This window comes from Monodelphis domestica, chromosome 2, assembly GCF_027887165.1.
Source record: "Monodelphis domestica isolate mMonDom1 chromosome 2, mMonDom1.pri, whole genome shotgun sequence".
Taxonomy (NCBI): domain Eukaryota; kingdom Metazoa; phylum Chordata; class Mammalia; order Didelphimorphia; family Didelphidae; genus Monodelphis; species Monodelphis domestica.
In genome coordinates, this window is record NC_077228.1 from 430,292,116 (window position 1) to 430,307,937 (window position 15,822).

The window sequence follows — 15,822 nt, forward strand, 5'->3', positions numbered from 1 at the left end:
CTTTTTGGTGTTTTGAGCGCCCCACCCCACTCTCTTTTTTTGTTCAGTTGTTTCAATCTCTCCATTATCCATCTGGGGTTTTCTTGGCAAAGATACTGAAGTAGTTTGCCATTTCCTTCTTCAACTCATTTTACAGATCAAGAAATTGAGGCAGAGTTACATGACTTGCCTGAGGTCACATAACAAGTAAATGTCTGATGCCAGATTTAAACAGAAGATGATGAATCTTCCTGACTCCAGGCTTATCATTATATCCATTGCACCACCTAGCTGCTCTCCTCTAGTCTCTTGAGATGCATCTTTTTTAATGCTCAATTGTACTTTACAATAACCCATTTTACATACTGACAGTTTCAATATTTTTCTATGAAATGTTTGTAATTTTCCAGTCCTTTAAAATTTTGTAACTACACTCTATTATTTGTGCTTGTTTTTGAGACAGTGATGCCTTTATAGAAGTTCCATTTGTTCCCCTGACGGGTCAGAAGATCTATATTTTATGCAAGATGACTAATAGCATATATATATAATATTGTGCTATAAGGAATGATGAGCAGGATGATTTCAGAAAAATCTGGAAAGACCTACATGAATTGATGCAGAGTGAAATAAGCAGAACCAGGAGAACATTATACACAGTAACTGAAACATTGTGGAATGATTAAATGTGATAAACAGCAATGCAATGATCCAGGACAATTCTAAGGACTTATGAAAAAAAATGTTATCCACTTGAAGAAAAAGAACTGTTGGAATAGAAATGCAAATGAAAACACGTGATTTATCATTTAACTATTTGGGTTTTTGGTTTTATAAGATTTTTCACTTACAAAAATGAATAATATGGAAATGTGTTTTGCATGATAATACATGTATAACCCAGATTGAATTGCTTCTTAACTCTGAGAGGAGGAGGGAGACAACATGAATCATATAACTTTGGAAAACATGTGAAAATTTGTTATAATAAAATAAAGAAAATTATAAAATAAAAACAACAACAAAAGCATTTCTAAAAACACCCCTTACCCAAAAAAAGAAAGGATGGGACCAAGTTGGCTTAAATGCTAAAGACAGGAGTTTATATTTACTCTTTAAAAGTCACTAGAATATATTCAGTAAGGATAACATAATCAGAATTGATTTTGAGGAAGATGGCAACTGTGTGGATATTGCATTGGAGAGAGGAAGTCTTGACACAGGGAGACCAATTAGAAGACTATTGCATTAAAACAGGAGAGAAGTGATAAGAAGCTAAACTAATGTGTTGGTAGCTGTGTGGATGGAGTGAAGGGAACAGATCTAAGAGATAGAATAATATGGAGTATTTCTATAGCACTTAATATATGCCCAGGTACTGTGCTGAGTTCTTTATAAATGGTATCTCATTTGATCTTCACATTAACTATGGGATGGAGTTGTTATTATTATCCCCATTTTATAAGTGAGGCAAACAAAAATCAAATGGCTTGCTCAGAGTCACACAACTAGTTAGTGTATTATGACACTGAATTTCAACTATAGTCTTCCTTATTCTAGACCCAGCACTCTACCCACTACACTGCCTGTCTGTCTTAAAACAAACAAGCAACAACAAAAACTGAGGGCAGCTAGGTGGTTCAGTGGGTTGAGAGTCAGGCCTAGATACAGGAAGTCCTGGGTTCAAATTCAACTTTTGACTTTAGATACTTTCTAGCTGTGTGACCCTGGGCAAGTCACTTAACCCCCATTGCCTAACCCTTACTGCTCTTCTGCCTTAAAGCTAATACATAGAATTGATACCAAGACAAAAGGTAATGGTTTAAAAAAAATTTTTGCTAAGTGGTTAACTATGTGGGATGGAGACAGAGTTAGTTAGTGATAGATAATAACACCAATATGTTGGGTGACTAGAAAAATAATGTTTCTCTCTACAGTAGAAGATAACTTCAGAGGAGGCATGGGTTTGGGGAGGGAGTTCTGCCCAACCAAGGCAACTAAACAAAGAAAACAGCACTACCAAGAATGTACTAATCCCTTTCCTGACTGCTTAACCATTCACAAGGTTTGAATAAAATAAAAGCCCCAAACTCCATTGTTTCTAGGGAGATATAAGATTACCTAGAGTCTAGGTCCTAGACCATACATTCTGCCTTGCCTGTAGATCCTACAGTCCAAATCACTGCCATCTTAATTCCTTCAGTATCCCTCTGGACATGCCACGTTATTAAGCTCTTTGAGTCTGCCTTCCTTTGCAGCTGACTTAATTTTAAGGATAAATCTCCAGATCTTGAGTTCATAACTTCTTTGTTGCCAGCGGTCACATTCCTTGAAGTTCTCTAGCATCAGGAGATTACCTTTCTGTCTCCTTACATCGTTCAGCTCTTTCAACTGTGCCTCTAACTTTCTCAAAATCTGAATGCTCATTGGGATGTCATCTATGGAGCAAATAGCAAATCAAGACCAAGAGAGTGCAGGGATGATGGAAAAAAGAAAAACCCTGCTCTTCCCGACTGTTTCCCTCTGATATAAGTTCAAGGATCACAATTCACCACTGCTCCCATCCTAGACTGACTCAGTTATCTGACTAAGGGTAGCCAGTCATATTTCATAAGGGGAGGTATTAACACTTTGTTAACACATTTAATCTCATCATCTTGTAGGACTTTGTATACAATTATGTTCTAACTCTGATGACTACGTTCTGCATTAGTTCATATAAGTCTTCATAAGTTTCTCTAAATTCTTCGTATTTGTCATTGAATATACCCATCACTGGACAATACCACACTTTATTTTAATCATTTCCCAATTGGTAGGGTGCCAGTTTCAACTCTAATTCTTTGCTACTAGATAATGTGCTGTTAGATATTCTTATTTATGGGACCTTATGTGTCCCCTCCCTATAACAGGTATAGCTTATTTCTCAACTTCCCCTGAGAATCAGAAGCAAAACCATACCTTTTGTACACTAAGATTGAAGCCAGACTAGGCAGCAGTTCTGAGTGTGCTATCTCTGGGAGTGATATTTCATTTTGAAATATTGATATCTAACCCTTTTCAGATCAGAAGGCTGCCTCCTCAATCTTGCCACATAGGTCACTGCTTTGACACTTGTGGCTCTGATAGGAGCTAAATTAGAATACATAAAAAATGAAGTATAAACAATAATACCATTGCCAATTATAGCTCAATAATCAGGCTCCTAACAGATATTACTGAGATCACCCTGCTTTTTTGTCTATTTTTTTTCCTACCACCCTCCAGTCTCTTGCCTAGAATTCTTAATGTTCAGATCTAGCTTTCAGGAATCTCTCTTTCATCCTCACTCCTTTTTCTGTATAAACTGAAAATATAAAGTTCTCCTCTAAGCTATCCTAGATCTAGTTTCTTTAGCAGCTCTAAGGGGTATGTGTGTGTGTGTGTAAATATATATATATACATATATATATATATATACCTTTTGCTCCAAAGATAAGGCTTGATATTGTCAGATCTATAATCAAGGAAAATTATTTAGCAGCAGAGTGAAGGATGGATCAGAGAAGCATGAGAATTGAGGAAGGCTACAAAACATTTTACAAGTATTATCTCATTTTGATCCTCACAACAACTCTAGAAAGTGAGTGCTATTATTATCCCTATTTTACAAGTGGCAAAACTGAGAGAGATAGAGTTTAAATGACAGGCCCAGGTACTACAGATAAAAAGCATCTGAGGTCATATTTTTAAAATTTTATTTTGGATATTTTGCCATGTTTCCATGATTCATGATTTTTACCAACCCTTTTTCCTCCCCCCTCCCAGAGCTGACAAGCAATTCCACTGGGTTCTATCATTGTTCAAAGCTTATTTCCATGTTATTCATATTTGCAATAGAGTGAACTTTTAACATCAAAACCGATCACATCCCTATTGAACCACATGATTGATCCTATGTCTTTCTTCTATGTTTCTACTCCCACAGTTCATTCTCTGGATGTGGATAGCATTCTTTCTTATCAGTTTGAGGTCATATTTAACCTCAGATCTTCCTGACTATAATAGGTCCAGCATTCTAGTTATTTAACTTTACAAGCAAAAATTACCTACCACCTTGGTTCAAGTCCTCAATCACATCTTAATCATATTATTATTTATTAGATTGTTACAATAGGCTTAAAATTGCCTTCCTCAAATCTCATGTTTCTCTGACCCATTCCTCACTGTGCTGCCAAGTAATTTTCCTTGATTATAGATCTGACAATATCAAGCCCCTTATCAATAAGATCCTGGAATCTCTATTACCTTTAGGAAAAAATGTAAACTCTTTTTAGCTGTTAAAGCCTTTCATCAATTGGTCTTAACTTGCCTTTTCAACATTATTAGACATTGTTCCCACTGCCATATTCTGCAACCTCACTAAATTTTCTATTTAATATTGTAAGTTAAGAGGTGATTGAGGACCTGAACTAAGGTGGTAGGTAGCTGTTGTGAGTAATGAGGAGGGGTCATTTAGAATTATAAGCAATTCAGAACCCAAAACCAAGGTTCTACCAAAGCTGAATGGCAATAGGGCAAGGGGAAAGGAATTCAAGGGCACAGAACAATGAGGAAATTATCTAATTATAGAACTGAAAACAGAAAAGGGGTGGGAGTGAAATTAAAAGTAAAGGTAATGGCCTGAAGGAAATAAAGGTTACAATAAGAGAAAATGATAGGTTTAGACTGAGTGAGGTATAGGAAAAATGGCATGATGGAGGTTATAGCAGGGTAGAAGAAGAGAAGGGGGGGGGTATTTGTTTGTTTTTAGGAATAGGGAATTATAAGCAATGATAAAAGCCAGGGCAGGGAGTCACCATCCCTATGAATGACTGAGGTAGAATGAAAGCATGTGGATTTAAAGAGACTGAGGAGCTGGAAGATTGGGAAGACTGATTATCACCTTTGTTCTGGCCTCACTTTTATCTCTTCATAGTCTTTTTTTTTAAACCTTCCTTCTTGGAATCAATAGTGGGTATTGGTTTCAAGGCAGAAGAGTGGTCAAGGGCTTGGCAATGGGAGTTAATTGACTTGCTCAGAGTCACACAGCTAGGAAAGGTCTGAGGTCATATTTGAACCTAGAATCTCCCATCTTTAAGCCTGGCTTTCAATCCACTGAGCTGCCTACATGTCCCCATATAATCTTGACCTTGTGATTGCATAGTTCAGCTATGTTCTATCCACCTTGTTTCCTTGTCCTACCACCATTCGTCCCCTATCAACCCTCAGTTCTTTATAACTCCACTATCTGCTTTCTCCTCTTCTACTCCCACACTGCCTTCTCTAATCTCAACTGGGCCATTAATGTTGAATGGCATTTCTTTTCTTTCCTAAATGATTCATTATCATAGTCTTCACAGTATGCATTCCAAACCACATCAAGTCTCCTATATTGGTTCCTCCTTATTCCATTTCAAAAGAAGACTTTGTCCTTTACTGAAAAAACCAATGCCACCTCTCACAAGTTCACTCATCTCTTACCCTACATCTCAAAACCCTTCTACATCTTCACCCATCATCTACTTAGTTGCTCTAGCTTTTGAAAGAACTGGTAGTCTTCCTCCTTCTCAAAACACATCCTCTCCCTGTATACTTGATTGGGTCCCTTTCTAGGAGTTTTCTTTGTTAACAATTCCCTCATTCTAATACGTGTATAACCTAGATTGAATTACTTGCCAGCTCTAGGAAGGGAAAAGGAGACAATTTGTATCATATAACTTCAGAAAACTTAAGTGGAAGTTTGTTTTCACATGTAATTGTCAAAAAAAAAAAGAACATTTAATAAAGGTTCAGTGCAAAGAATGACAAAAAAGATAGTAATAGTAATCATGCCATCATTTCTCTTATCTTCAATAACTTCTTTTCTTCTAGTTTCTTTCATATTGTAAACAAATGTTCCCTGGTCATCATCCCTTCATTTGATGCCATTCTCTCACTTGAGTATCTTTTCTCTTTCTGTCACCAAGTTCTAGACTTATATAGTATTACTCATGCTTTATGATGTTACTTTTTCACTATCTACTTATTTGTCATTCTCTTGCAATCAGATCCTATCATTCTAATGTAATTGTTCTTTCCAAGGTCATCAATAGGCTTTCAGCTGCTAAATCCAATATCATTTTCTCAATCCTCCCCTCAGTTCTTTGTAGCTTTTTACACTATTGACCATCCCTAAATCCCTAGACACTCTTTTCTTAGATTCTATAAACCTGTGTCTCCTCCTAGTTACTATGCCACTCTCTGGTCATCCTGCTTCAGTTGCCTTTGTTGGGTCATCATCTGGCTATTGCCCGCTAAACAGAGAATATTGTAATATATCTATTTGGGGTCTGTCCTATTTTCTCTCTTTCCATGTCTAAACCCTTTTCCATGATGATCTCTTGAGCTCTGACAGGTTTCATTGGTTTTTTTTTTTGCAAGTGCTTCTCAATCTGTATATACATAATCTCTTTCCTGAACTTTTTTCAGTGAACAGTTTCCACTGACTCTCCTCTCTAATCCACCCTTCTTACCTCTGCAAAATAGTCTTCCTAAGGCACAACTCTTCTTACCCTGTCATTTTCTCCTCAAAAATCTTAAGTCGTTTCTTTTTGGTTCTAGGGCAAATATGGAGTCCTCAGTCTAGATTTTAGGACCCTTTATAATCATGTTCCCACCCACATTTCTGACCTTCATGTTACTTGCTTTTATATATTCTATGTACCAGCAATAATGGACAATTAGCTGTTTCTCAGACTTGACATTTTATATCTCACCTTTGTACATTTATGCCATCAGTCTTCCATGCCTAGAATTCATTCCATTCTGCCCCAAGAAGTCATTGTCTTATAGGACTTGCTCTCTAAGCTTCCCTGATCCCCAGTTGTTAATGCCCCTTTATTTCTCAAACTATCTTGTTTACTTCTCTGTGTGTGTATGATGTATCCCTCCTTCCCCCCATAGAATGCAAGCTCTTTGAGGCTCAGACTCTTTTTGTTTTTATCATTGTACCATAGAGCCTAGTAGGCTCTAATATTCTCAAAACATTTCATTTTTGAACATAGATATTACTTTTTTTTCATTATTCTTACTCATTGTGGCTTTGGGAAATTGTATTTGTTTCATATTGAATGGAAAAAAGAAGGTTACCCTTCTTGACCTACTTGAATTGTTTATGATTGTAGGTTTTCTATAGTTAACTTGATTATCCATTTTGTGGACTATCCTTGATAATTTTTAAAAAGCTCACTCAGGTGGCCATTATCACTTCCATTCCCATCACCATTACTACCAAGTTGGAATCACATTCAAAGAAAAAATTGCTCACAGTTCATCAACTAAAATGTTATTAGAAAGGCAAACTTACTAGAAAGAATTCTCATTTTCTTGGAAACAACTTGGAAGATCTTTATTTTAACCACTTCTTATTTATGTGAATGACTTACTTTCCATTGTGCAGAGAGAATAGAAATCCCCTTCAGCTAAAATGTTCTTTACATTTGCACTAAAAGTTTGATAATTATAGTAGATTCAAAGTAGGAATTATGTTAAAAGGCTAGGAGAGTCCATGTCATTATACTATTTCAATAAGGTGGCTTTAGAAATAGCTTTCTACTGTTTATACTGACAAGAAGATACAGTGGCAAAGACCCCAAATCAGAGGTCCTGGATTCAAATCCCAGCTCTGACACTACCTGTGTGACAACCTAGTCAAGTTGCCTTCTCCAAGTATCATTCTCCTCATCTTAACATGAGAGTTAGACAAGACAAACATTAAAAATCCCCTCCAGCTGTAAACCTATAAACTGTGAAAATAGGGATGGCATTATGATTATAGTGGCTTACAATTGCTATTAGAATTCCCCAAGATGGGATCTAAAACTCATTCAAAAGAGCCTGATCTAACAATCTACATAAGAAAAAAACAAGTGGATAAAGAAGCTTATTTTCCAGACTCTGATATACAGTTGTAAGAGAGCCAATTGAGGTGCTCCATCAGAACATATGTTCTCATGTGGGGGGAAATTTTGGACTTAGGACATTTGAGTTTGAATCCCACCTTTAACATTGACTGCCTAAGTGACCGTGGTTGATTTGCCCAATTTTTTTAAACCTCAGTCTATTCCCATGTAAATTGGGAATAATACTGCTTTCACCTACCCAATTCACACTACTCCTTATGAGGAAAGCACTCTATAAATCTGAAAGCTGGTATAAATATGAGCCATTCTTTATAGTTAGAGAATAATGGTAACAAGGTTAGCAAAGTTTGTCCAAGAATGGCTTGGCATGGCAGGCTAACAAGCTGCTGATACTATACTTTAGGTTTTTATGGTATTTTGGCATCTCACAGGGCTCTGCCAGATTGAACCTATCCCATACTTTAAAATTAATTCATTTTTGGTTTGTTTTCTACATTAAAATACCAGATTAACTCCCTCTCCTCCTTAGAGAAGGTATCATTTGACAAAAAGATATAGAGATAAACATAAAAAACTATGTCTTACTTATTTCTATTTATCAATTCCCTTTAAAAAAAACAACCTTTACTTTATGTCTTAGTAACAACTCTAAGACAGAAGGACAAGGGCTAGCAAAAGGGCTTAAGTGACTTGCCCAGGGTCACAGAACTAGGAAGTATCTGAAGCCACATTTGAACCCAAATCCTTCCAATTCCTGGCCTGGCACTCTATCCACTGTGCTACCTAGTTGCTCCCCAACCTACCCTATTTTTGTACAGAAGTTTTCTAGGGAAAAATAACTTTTTGTGTTTCTAATGTAAATACTTTATTGAATCAATAGTTTCACATAATGGTACAAGGATCTTTCTTTTTGTTTTTTGTTTTTAAGGGATATGATCTTCCCAGTGAACTGTAAAATGGAGATTATAACTCTTTTTCATCCTTCTCTGCAAAGATTTCAATATTATTTCCATGGCACTGGTTAAATAAGTCACTATGCTTGGCAAAGAGTAATTTTGTTTTTATTTTATATTTCTATTACAGGTAAAAGGCTTTGAAGGTTTGCTGGGGGGAGAAGAATCTGAAGATTCTTCAGTTTTACAAAGTAAGTTGCTTATCATTTTTAACACTCTTCATTGTGAACAAATATTGGAATGTCCAGGCACTCAGAAACAACTCCGGTGTTTTCATTCGGGTAATGAAATATCAAGTTTGTTATAATGGAATGGAATATTCATTGTTCAAAGTAATATAATGTTAATTGAATTTTTTTTTTGCAAAACTATTTGCCAATATTAGAGTCAACGCATGGAGTGTATAGAAAGAAGAGACAAAAAAGATGGAAGAGAAATCATTTCAGGAGGGTAGACCGTTAAGAAAGCTTTCTGTATTCATTCTATTTGGTCAACTCATTTTTAATAAATGAGTTATTCTTTGGAATGTTTCTCATGAGGTAGAGAAAAATTCTAGTTGCCCTATTTTGCCCTAGTATGACTCCTAAATTTAGAACCTTGGTGCTATTTTGTGGTAATGCAATATGAATAAACCAGGGTTTGATAACTGCTTTATTTATCATTAAAGGAAGCTGGAAAAGGAGGAAGGGAGGAAGGGGATGTGCCTCTTTGTAGATCCTAGATCCTGGAGAACAGTTTTACTCTCACTTAAGCACTTTAGTTTACCAGGCTCTGACCACGCAATAAGCCATCTGTAAAGACTTGACATTTTAAAGGGATGCAGCCCAATTTTAATGCTTGCTAGGGTGGAAGGAGGCATGTTATGAAACCTAAAAAGTCTAGATCATATTTTTCAAGTTAACGAAAATTTATTCATATCTTAAAAATGGCAACAAGGGTTTTGAAATCAAACAATGATAATAGTGTGGCAATACAAAGAATGAGAGAAAAAGAGAATTTTAACAAGTGTCATTGATGACAGCTAATTCAACATTGTTAGGCTCATTTTTTCTTTTTCTTTTAAAAAAAACCCTTACCTTTCATCTTAGAGTCAATACTGTGTGTTGGTTTTGAGGCAGAAGAGTGGTAAGGGCTAGGCAATGGATAAGGGACTTGCCCAGGGTACCACAGATAGGAAGTGTCTGAGGTCATATTTGAACCCAGGACCTCCTTCCTGTCTCTTGAACTAGCTCCCAGTCCACTGAGCCACCTAGCTGCTTCCTCATTTTTTTTTCTAAATAGATAGTATCATGAGTATTTTATATTAGGGCAGCTGGGTAGCATGCCTGGAGTTAGGAGGACCTGGGTTCAAATGTGGCCTCAGATACTTCCCAGCTTTATGAGCCTTGGCAAGTCACTTAGTCCTCATTACCTTGCTGCTCTTCTGTCTTAGAACTGATACCAAGAGAGAAGATAAGGGTTTACAAAAATAAGTATCTGATATTTTAAAATTGTTCCTTTCAAGGTAATCTAACTTGTAGAATTCAGAGAATGTGATTAATTTTGTTTTTGCCTCAAAATTCAGCAATATTTGGTACAATACTTTATATCACCAACTCTCTTTTTCCCGCTAAAGATTGTCAGTGACAGAAAGAAGGTTTTTAATAACTTTAGGGGCCCTAAATTGTAATTAGAAGCCTTTGGAGACAAGAAGTTAAGAGGGGGTAGTACCTAGAACAATGGCTTTGCATAATAAGTGTATGTTTGATAGTGATATATGAGCACTCTAAATAGCAATTGGTTTGCCTGACTGTCCTCTTTGTAAAGGATTTTCTTTCTGAATTTAGATGAGAAATGGCTGACATCCCTCACTTCAGGATCAATGTCTTTGCACAAATAAATATGCAGACATGGCTGCCCATTAGTCCCACGCTTCCTTCTAAATGTCAGAGCTTCTGTTTACAATGAAAAGCTGATTTTTAAGACAGATTTAGTCATTGTCCAAATACCTATTTTCTCCCCATCATTTGAGTTGTGAAAGTTGTCAGGTTCGGAAGCCCACGATTATTGACTTAGTTTTCACAGAAGGAAATAAAAACAGTTCATTCCAGAGAATAATTGGAGTTGTGTTTGTTTGGTAACACGACTGAAGAAAAAGGAGAAATACTTGACTTTCAGGATTCCTGCCCTCTGTCTTTGGTTTCACTTATGGGCTAAGCACTTCACCTGGGCTCTATATGTTGTATATTTGTCTTGCATGTTTTTATGTGTGCTCAGAAGGAAAGGTAGCTGCCTTACACTGTGGTGCCAGACACAAGTGTTTGAATTTTGTTCTTTTGGAAGAATAATGAAATTGACCAGCCTTGTGACCAATCCATGAGGATTTTTCCAGTGGAGTTCATTGATGGCTTGTTCAATTTCTTTTTCACTCAGATTTTTGTAGGGGTTCTTACTATTGTTATTTGAAAGACTTAATTTTTGAAAGAGTTTTTGAAATTGAATCAACTAAGAATTAAGTTGCAGAGGTTCAATCTGAAGTGGCAGATGGAGTTTTCTCACCTAGGATTTATCTATACCAATACCATTTCATGACTAGTCTCAATCCCTATCCCTTTCTGAACCTTTGCTGTGTAAACTCCAGGGAGAAATATATTTGCCTTCTACTTAATCATTGTAACACAGTGCTATACCAAAGACTCCCTGCAAGACACTCATCAGTCTTCATATCAAAGCCCTTCCCTTAACTATCCCACCCCAAATTGTTTGAACCAGTGGAGAAGCAATATGGCAGTGGATAGAAATCTGATGTTAGAGTTAGGAATCAATCAGTCAACAAATATTTATTAATCACCTACTGTGTGCCAGATATTATCATATGCTCCGGGATTACAAAGACAAAAATAACAAATGGTGCCCTTAAGGAGATTACATTATCTTGAAGGAGACCACAGGTAAAATATATAAGTACACATACAATTATATTCAACATAAATACAAGTAAATTTTTTGAGGAAAGTCACTAGTACCTGGGATGCCAGGAAAGGCCTCTTATAGGAGATGGCTTTTGGTCTGAGCTTTAAAGGAAGCCAGACATTCTTTTTTTTAACCCTTACCTTCTATCTTCCAAGGCAGAAGAGTGGTAAGGGCTGGGTAATGAGGGTTAAGTGACTTGTCCAGGGTCACATAGCTAGGAAGTGTTGGGGGGCCATAGTTGAAACCAGGACTCCCCATCTCTCAACCTGGCTCTCAATCCACTAAGCCATTCTAGCTGCTCTCAAAGACAGACATTCTAAAAGGTAGAAGTGAGGGGGCAGCTGAGTGGCTCAGTGAATTGAGAGTCAGGCCTAGAGATGGGGGGTCCTTGGTTCAAATCTGACCTCAGACACTTCCCAGATGTGTGGCCTTGGAACCAGTACACAGTATTGACTCCAAGACAGAAGGCAAGGATTAAAAAAAAAAAAAGTAGAAGTGAGGAAGGAGTCCAGTCCAAACATGAAAGTCATTCTATGCAAAAGGAAATGCAATGCCTCCTTTCAGGAATAGTAAGAAGTTCAGTTTGGTGAGACTGAAAAGAATGTGAAGAAGAATAAGGCATAAATAATCCTGGAAATGTAAGTTTGAGTTAGGTTGAGGACTTTAAATTCCAAACAGAGAAGTTTACATTTGGAACTAGAGGCAACCTTTGGAGCATTATTCCTTATAACCATAAGCCTAACTCCAAGGCTTATGGAGTTGAAGAGGCAGCCATATTGTTGAGTTGGGGAGTAATATGGTTATATCGCTTTGCCTTCTGTATAGAAAATGATTTACATTGGAAAGAGACCTCAGGTAACGAGGCAACTTGTGGGACTTTTGTAGGTGATGACACTCATAATTAGGGTGGTAGCTGGAAAGAAGGATAGAATTAACAAGATTCAGTAACTAATTGGAGATATGGAATAAAGAAAAATGGGAAATCAAGAATGAGAGGAACCATGCATGGATAGTGGTGACTCAACAGAAATTGGAAAATTGGGGAAAGCAGTTAAAAGTATTAAGAAAACCGGGGTTAAGAAGATGTCTTGCCTCTAATACAGCTTTATTACCATAGGTAAGTGTCTTAATCTTCTCTTGTCCCAGGTAACTCTCTAAGATGATAAGATACAGAAATTCCATGCCAGAAGTTTCCCATATCTAAAATCATAGGATCCTAGTTTTAAATGTCAGAGACTTACATATCGCCTAGTCCATCTCCCTCATTTTACACATGTGGAATCTTAACCAGAGGTTAGATGGCTTACCCAACGCAAGCCAGGAAGTGAATTATATTTGAAGTCAGATCCTTCAATGCCCAATCCAATATGATGAACATCAAAAAAGAATTAGCTACTGTTCACTACTCTTGTAGCATTTTATAGCTTAGATAAAATGGAATAAATATCTTTTGGTTAAGGGTTTAATAATTCTTTGAACCTTTACTCCCCAGGTCTGCATGCAACCTTATATTTCTGCCACATATCCAATCAAGGACAATCGTTTTAACCATTGTAACAACTCTTTCTTACATGCTTTATTGTTTCAACTTATCCTGAATGATCTTAATGCCTGAAGTTTTCAAGGTGCCCGTCCAAAAGGAAACATTGTACATCAATAAGAAATAACACACTCTAACGGGCATTTTTGGCCACAGAAAGTCTCCTCATTGCTATAAGCCAAACCAATATCTATCTCTAGCATCATAACTGAAGCTCAAAGGCCCTGGCTTAATCAGACTAAGAGGAAAAGAAAATTCCAGGGAGAAAAATGTTTCACCTCCAATTCTCAAAGATACGAAACTAGGGCTCTTAAGCTTATACAACACAACTGGTCTTAATTAGTCACATAGCATTGAAGAGATGACTTCTAGGCTAGCTAAATCCCAGCCTGAAGAAAAATTCATGGAGATTGGCCAAAATACATTTATTTCAAGCCGATGCTCCTGATTTTTCTTATGCTGTTTCAATCAAAGGTTCACTGATTCCCCAGAGAGCTGTAAAATGCCTTATTTATCTGACTTTTTCCCCTGGATAATGGTGTCCTTAAATTTCCCTCTAGTTTATTGCTTGACCCTTTTTTGCATGCCTTCATCCTCTTAGGTGAGGTTTAGGTAGCAAAGTGGACTGCCTAAGAGCATAGATATGCAGAGCAAAACTGTCTACAGAGTAGTGTAATTCAATAGGAGAAACCCAAGCAACACACCAAGGACTAGGGAGTTCTTATAATGGGTAGCCTTGATATCCCCTATTTTCCCAGGCATTTAATTAAACTCTCTTAATGCAGTTAAGTCAGATGACAGGAGAGACAAGGGATCCTATTTCATCAAGGCGTGTGAAGGTTTATAACTTGAGTTTTCCCCATATTTGCCTCTGAAGTGTTGGTGCATTGGTCCTGAGTGCCTATTGTATGATGCCCCCCTTTTGATCCAGTTTAAATCTCACTCTTATTGAAGGGATCTAGATTGTATTCTAATCCCCTATTTGCAGCATTTCTGTTTTGTAAAGGAAAGTTGATCTTTCATGAGAAGCTGCATGAAGACCTCCCACTGTATCCTTTTCAGGACCACAGCTCCTTGTGGTGCATTAAAAATGTATAGCCTTAAATTTAAGTGCTTTGTGGTATTACAGAAATGTGGCTTTTTTACCCTTGAGACACACCAACAATGAGCTATAGTTGCCTTGCTGAAATAATAGATATTGTACATTCCACCACAAAGAAGTGACCTTGCTACTGTGATCCTTTGTTCCTTAAAGTTCTTATTTAAGGTTGATGGTCAGAAAGAGACAGAGATAATAGTAGAATTCTCAGCAACTGTTGAATAAATTATTTACAGAGTGACCAAAATTACCTGTGGTTTTGAGCCTGCCATTTCTAATAGAATAACCAACAGTCTATGGCTTTGGCAGTGGGGCAAGAGGATGGGAATAGTCACGTAAGAGATTTTGTAAAGCTCACACAATGCTATATAAGTGCTTGACTTTGGCTTCTTCCATCAAAGACTGGAACCAATTATATCTTAATGCAGTGTCTTGAAAATTAATGCTTTTTAAAAGCAAGTGTTTATAAAAAGTGCTTAATATTTTGCAGTGATTACACTGAAATATGATAGTATTTATGCCATGCATAAAGCTGGGCTTCCTTCCTCCTGTTTTTACATCATAAAAATGCCCCACATATCCCATGATATCATAAGAAACCATGTACTATGTTGAAATGGGGTGCCTGAACTCATTTTCTTTGGTATATGTGAACATGATTCAACATTGGGAAAGACAAAAATCTAAGATTTAGTTAAGTCTTCTTGTATCCCATAACATAGTGCTTTTGTTTTGTTTTCCTCAAGTTTGGCACCTTATTTTATAGACATTCAAGAGGAAAAAAAGCTCTTGATGCTCGAATTTGTTCAATGGCTAACTAGTGTCCTAGGGAAAAGTGTGGAAACAGTACCAGATGGATGATTTCAATCAACAAGAAAGCATTTATGAATCACTATGTGCCAGGAATTGTACTTAGAGGTGTGTATACAAGAACAAAGAATAAAACAATCTCTGCATTTGAGAAAGTAATACTCTAATTGTGAAACAAGTACATATAGAATGGATATAAAAAAAGAAATTTAACAAGTAGATGGCTTGATCAGTTGGGGAGAATCAGGAAAGTTATCATGTAGAAGGCAGCGTTTGAGCTGTTTCTTAAAGAAGAAGGATTTTATGAAGCCAAGATGAGAATATGCAGCCAGCCTATTCATTGCAAATGGCATTTTTATGCATTAAGGAATGACAAATGGATTAATATTTTAAAAACAAGGAAAAGTGTAAATTAAATTATCAAGAGCAAACAGTAGAACCAAGAGAATGTTATATACAATAGAAATTTTGTTTGAAAAAAAAATTGTGAATGTCCACCTCCAGATAAAGAACTAATAAATAGAAAAGGAATGATATATATTCATATGTATAATTTTTGTCAAATGG

At 36.6% G+C, this 15,822-nt stretch overlaps 1 protein-coding gene across 4 annotated transcripts in view; it reads left to right on the forward strand.

The window, feature by feature from the left end:
* Positions 1-15,822, forward strand: part of PLEKHG1 (pleckstrin homology and RhoGEF domain containing G1) — a 285,380-nt gene that overhangs the window by 75,810 nt on the left and 193,748 nt on the right. For all 4 annotated transcript variants that reach the window (XM_056818927.1, XM_056818926.1, XM_007484722.2 and 1 more), the window contains exon 2: positions 8,985-9,045. Coding sequence is in view for 1 of the 4 variants with exons in the window: in XM_016428948.2 (XP_016284434.1) it covers positions 8,985-9,045 (61 nt within the window). In the remaining 3 variants the exon portion in view is untranslated. The remainder of the gene's footprint in view (positions 1-8,984; positions 9,046-15,822) is intronic.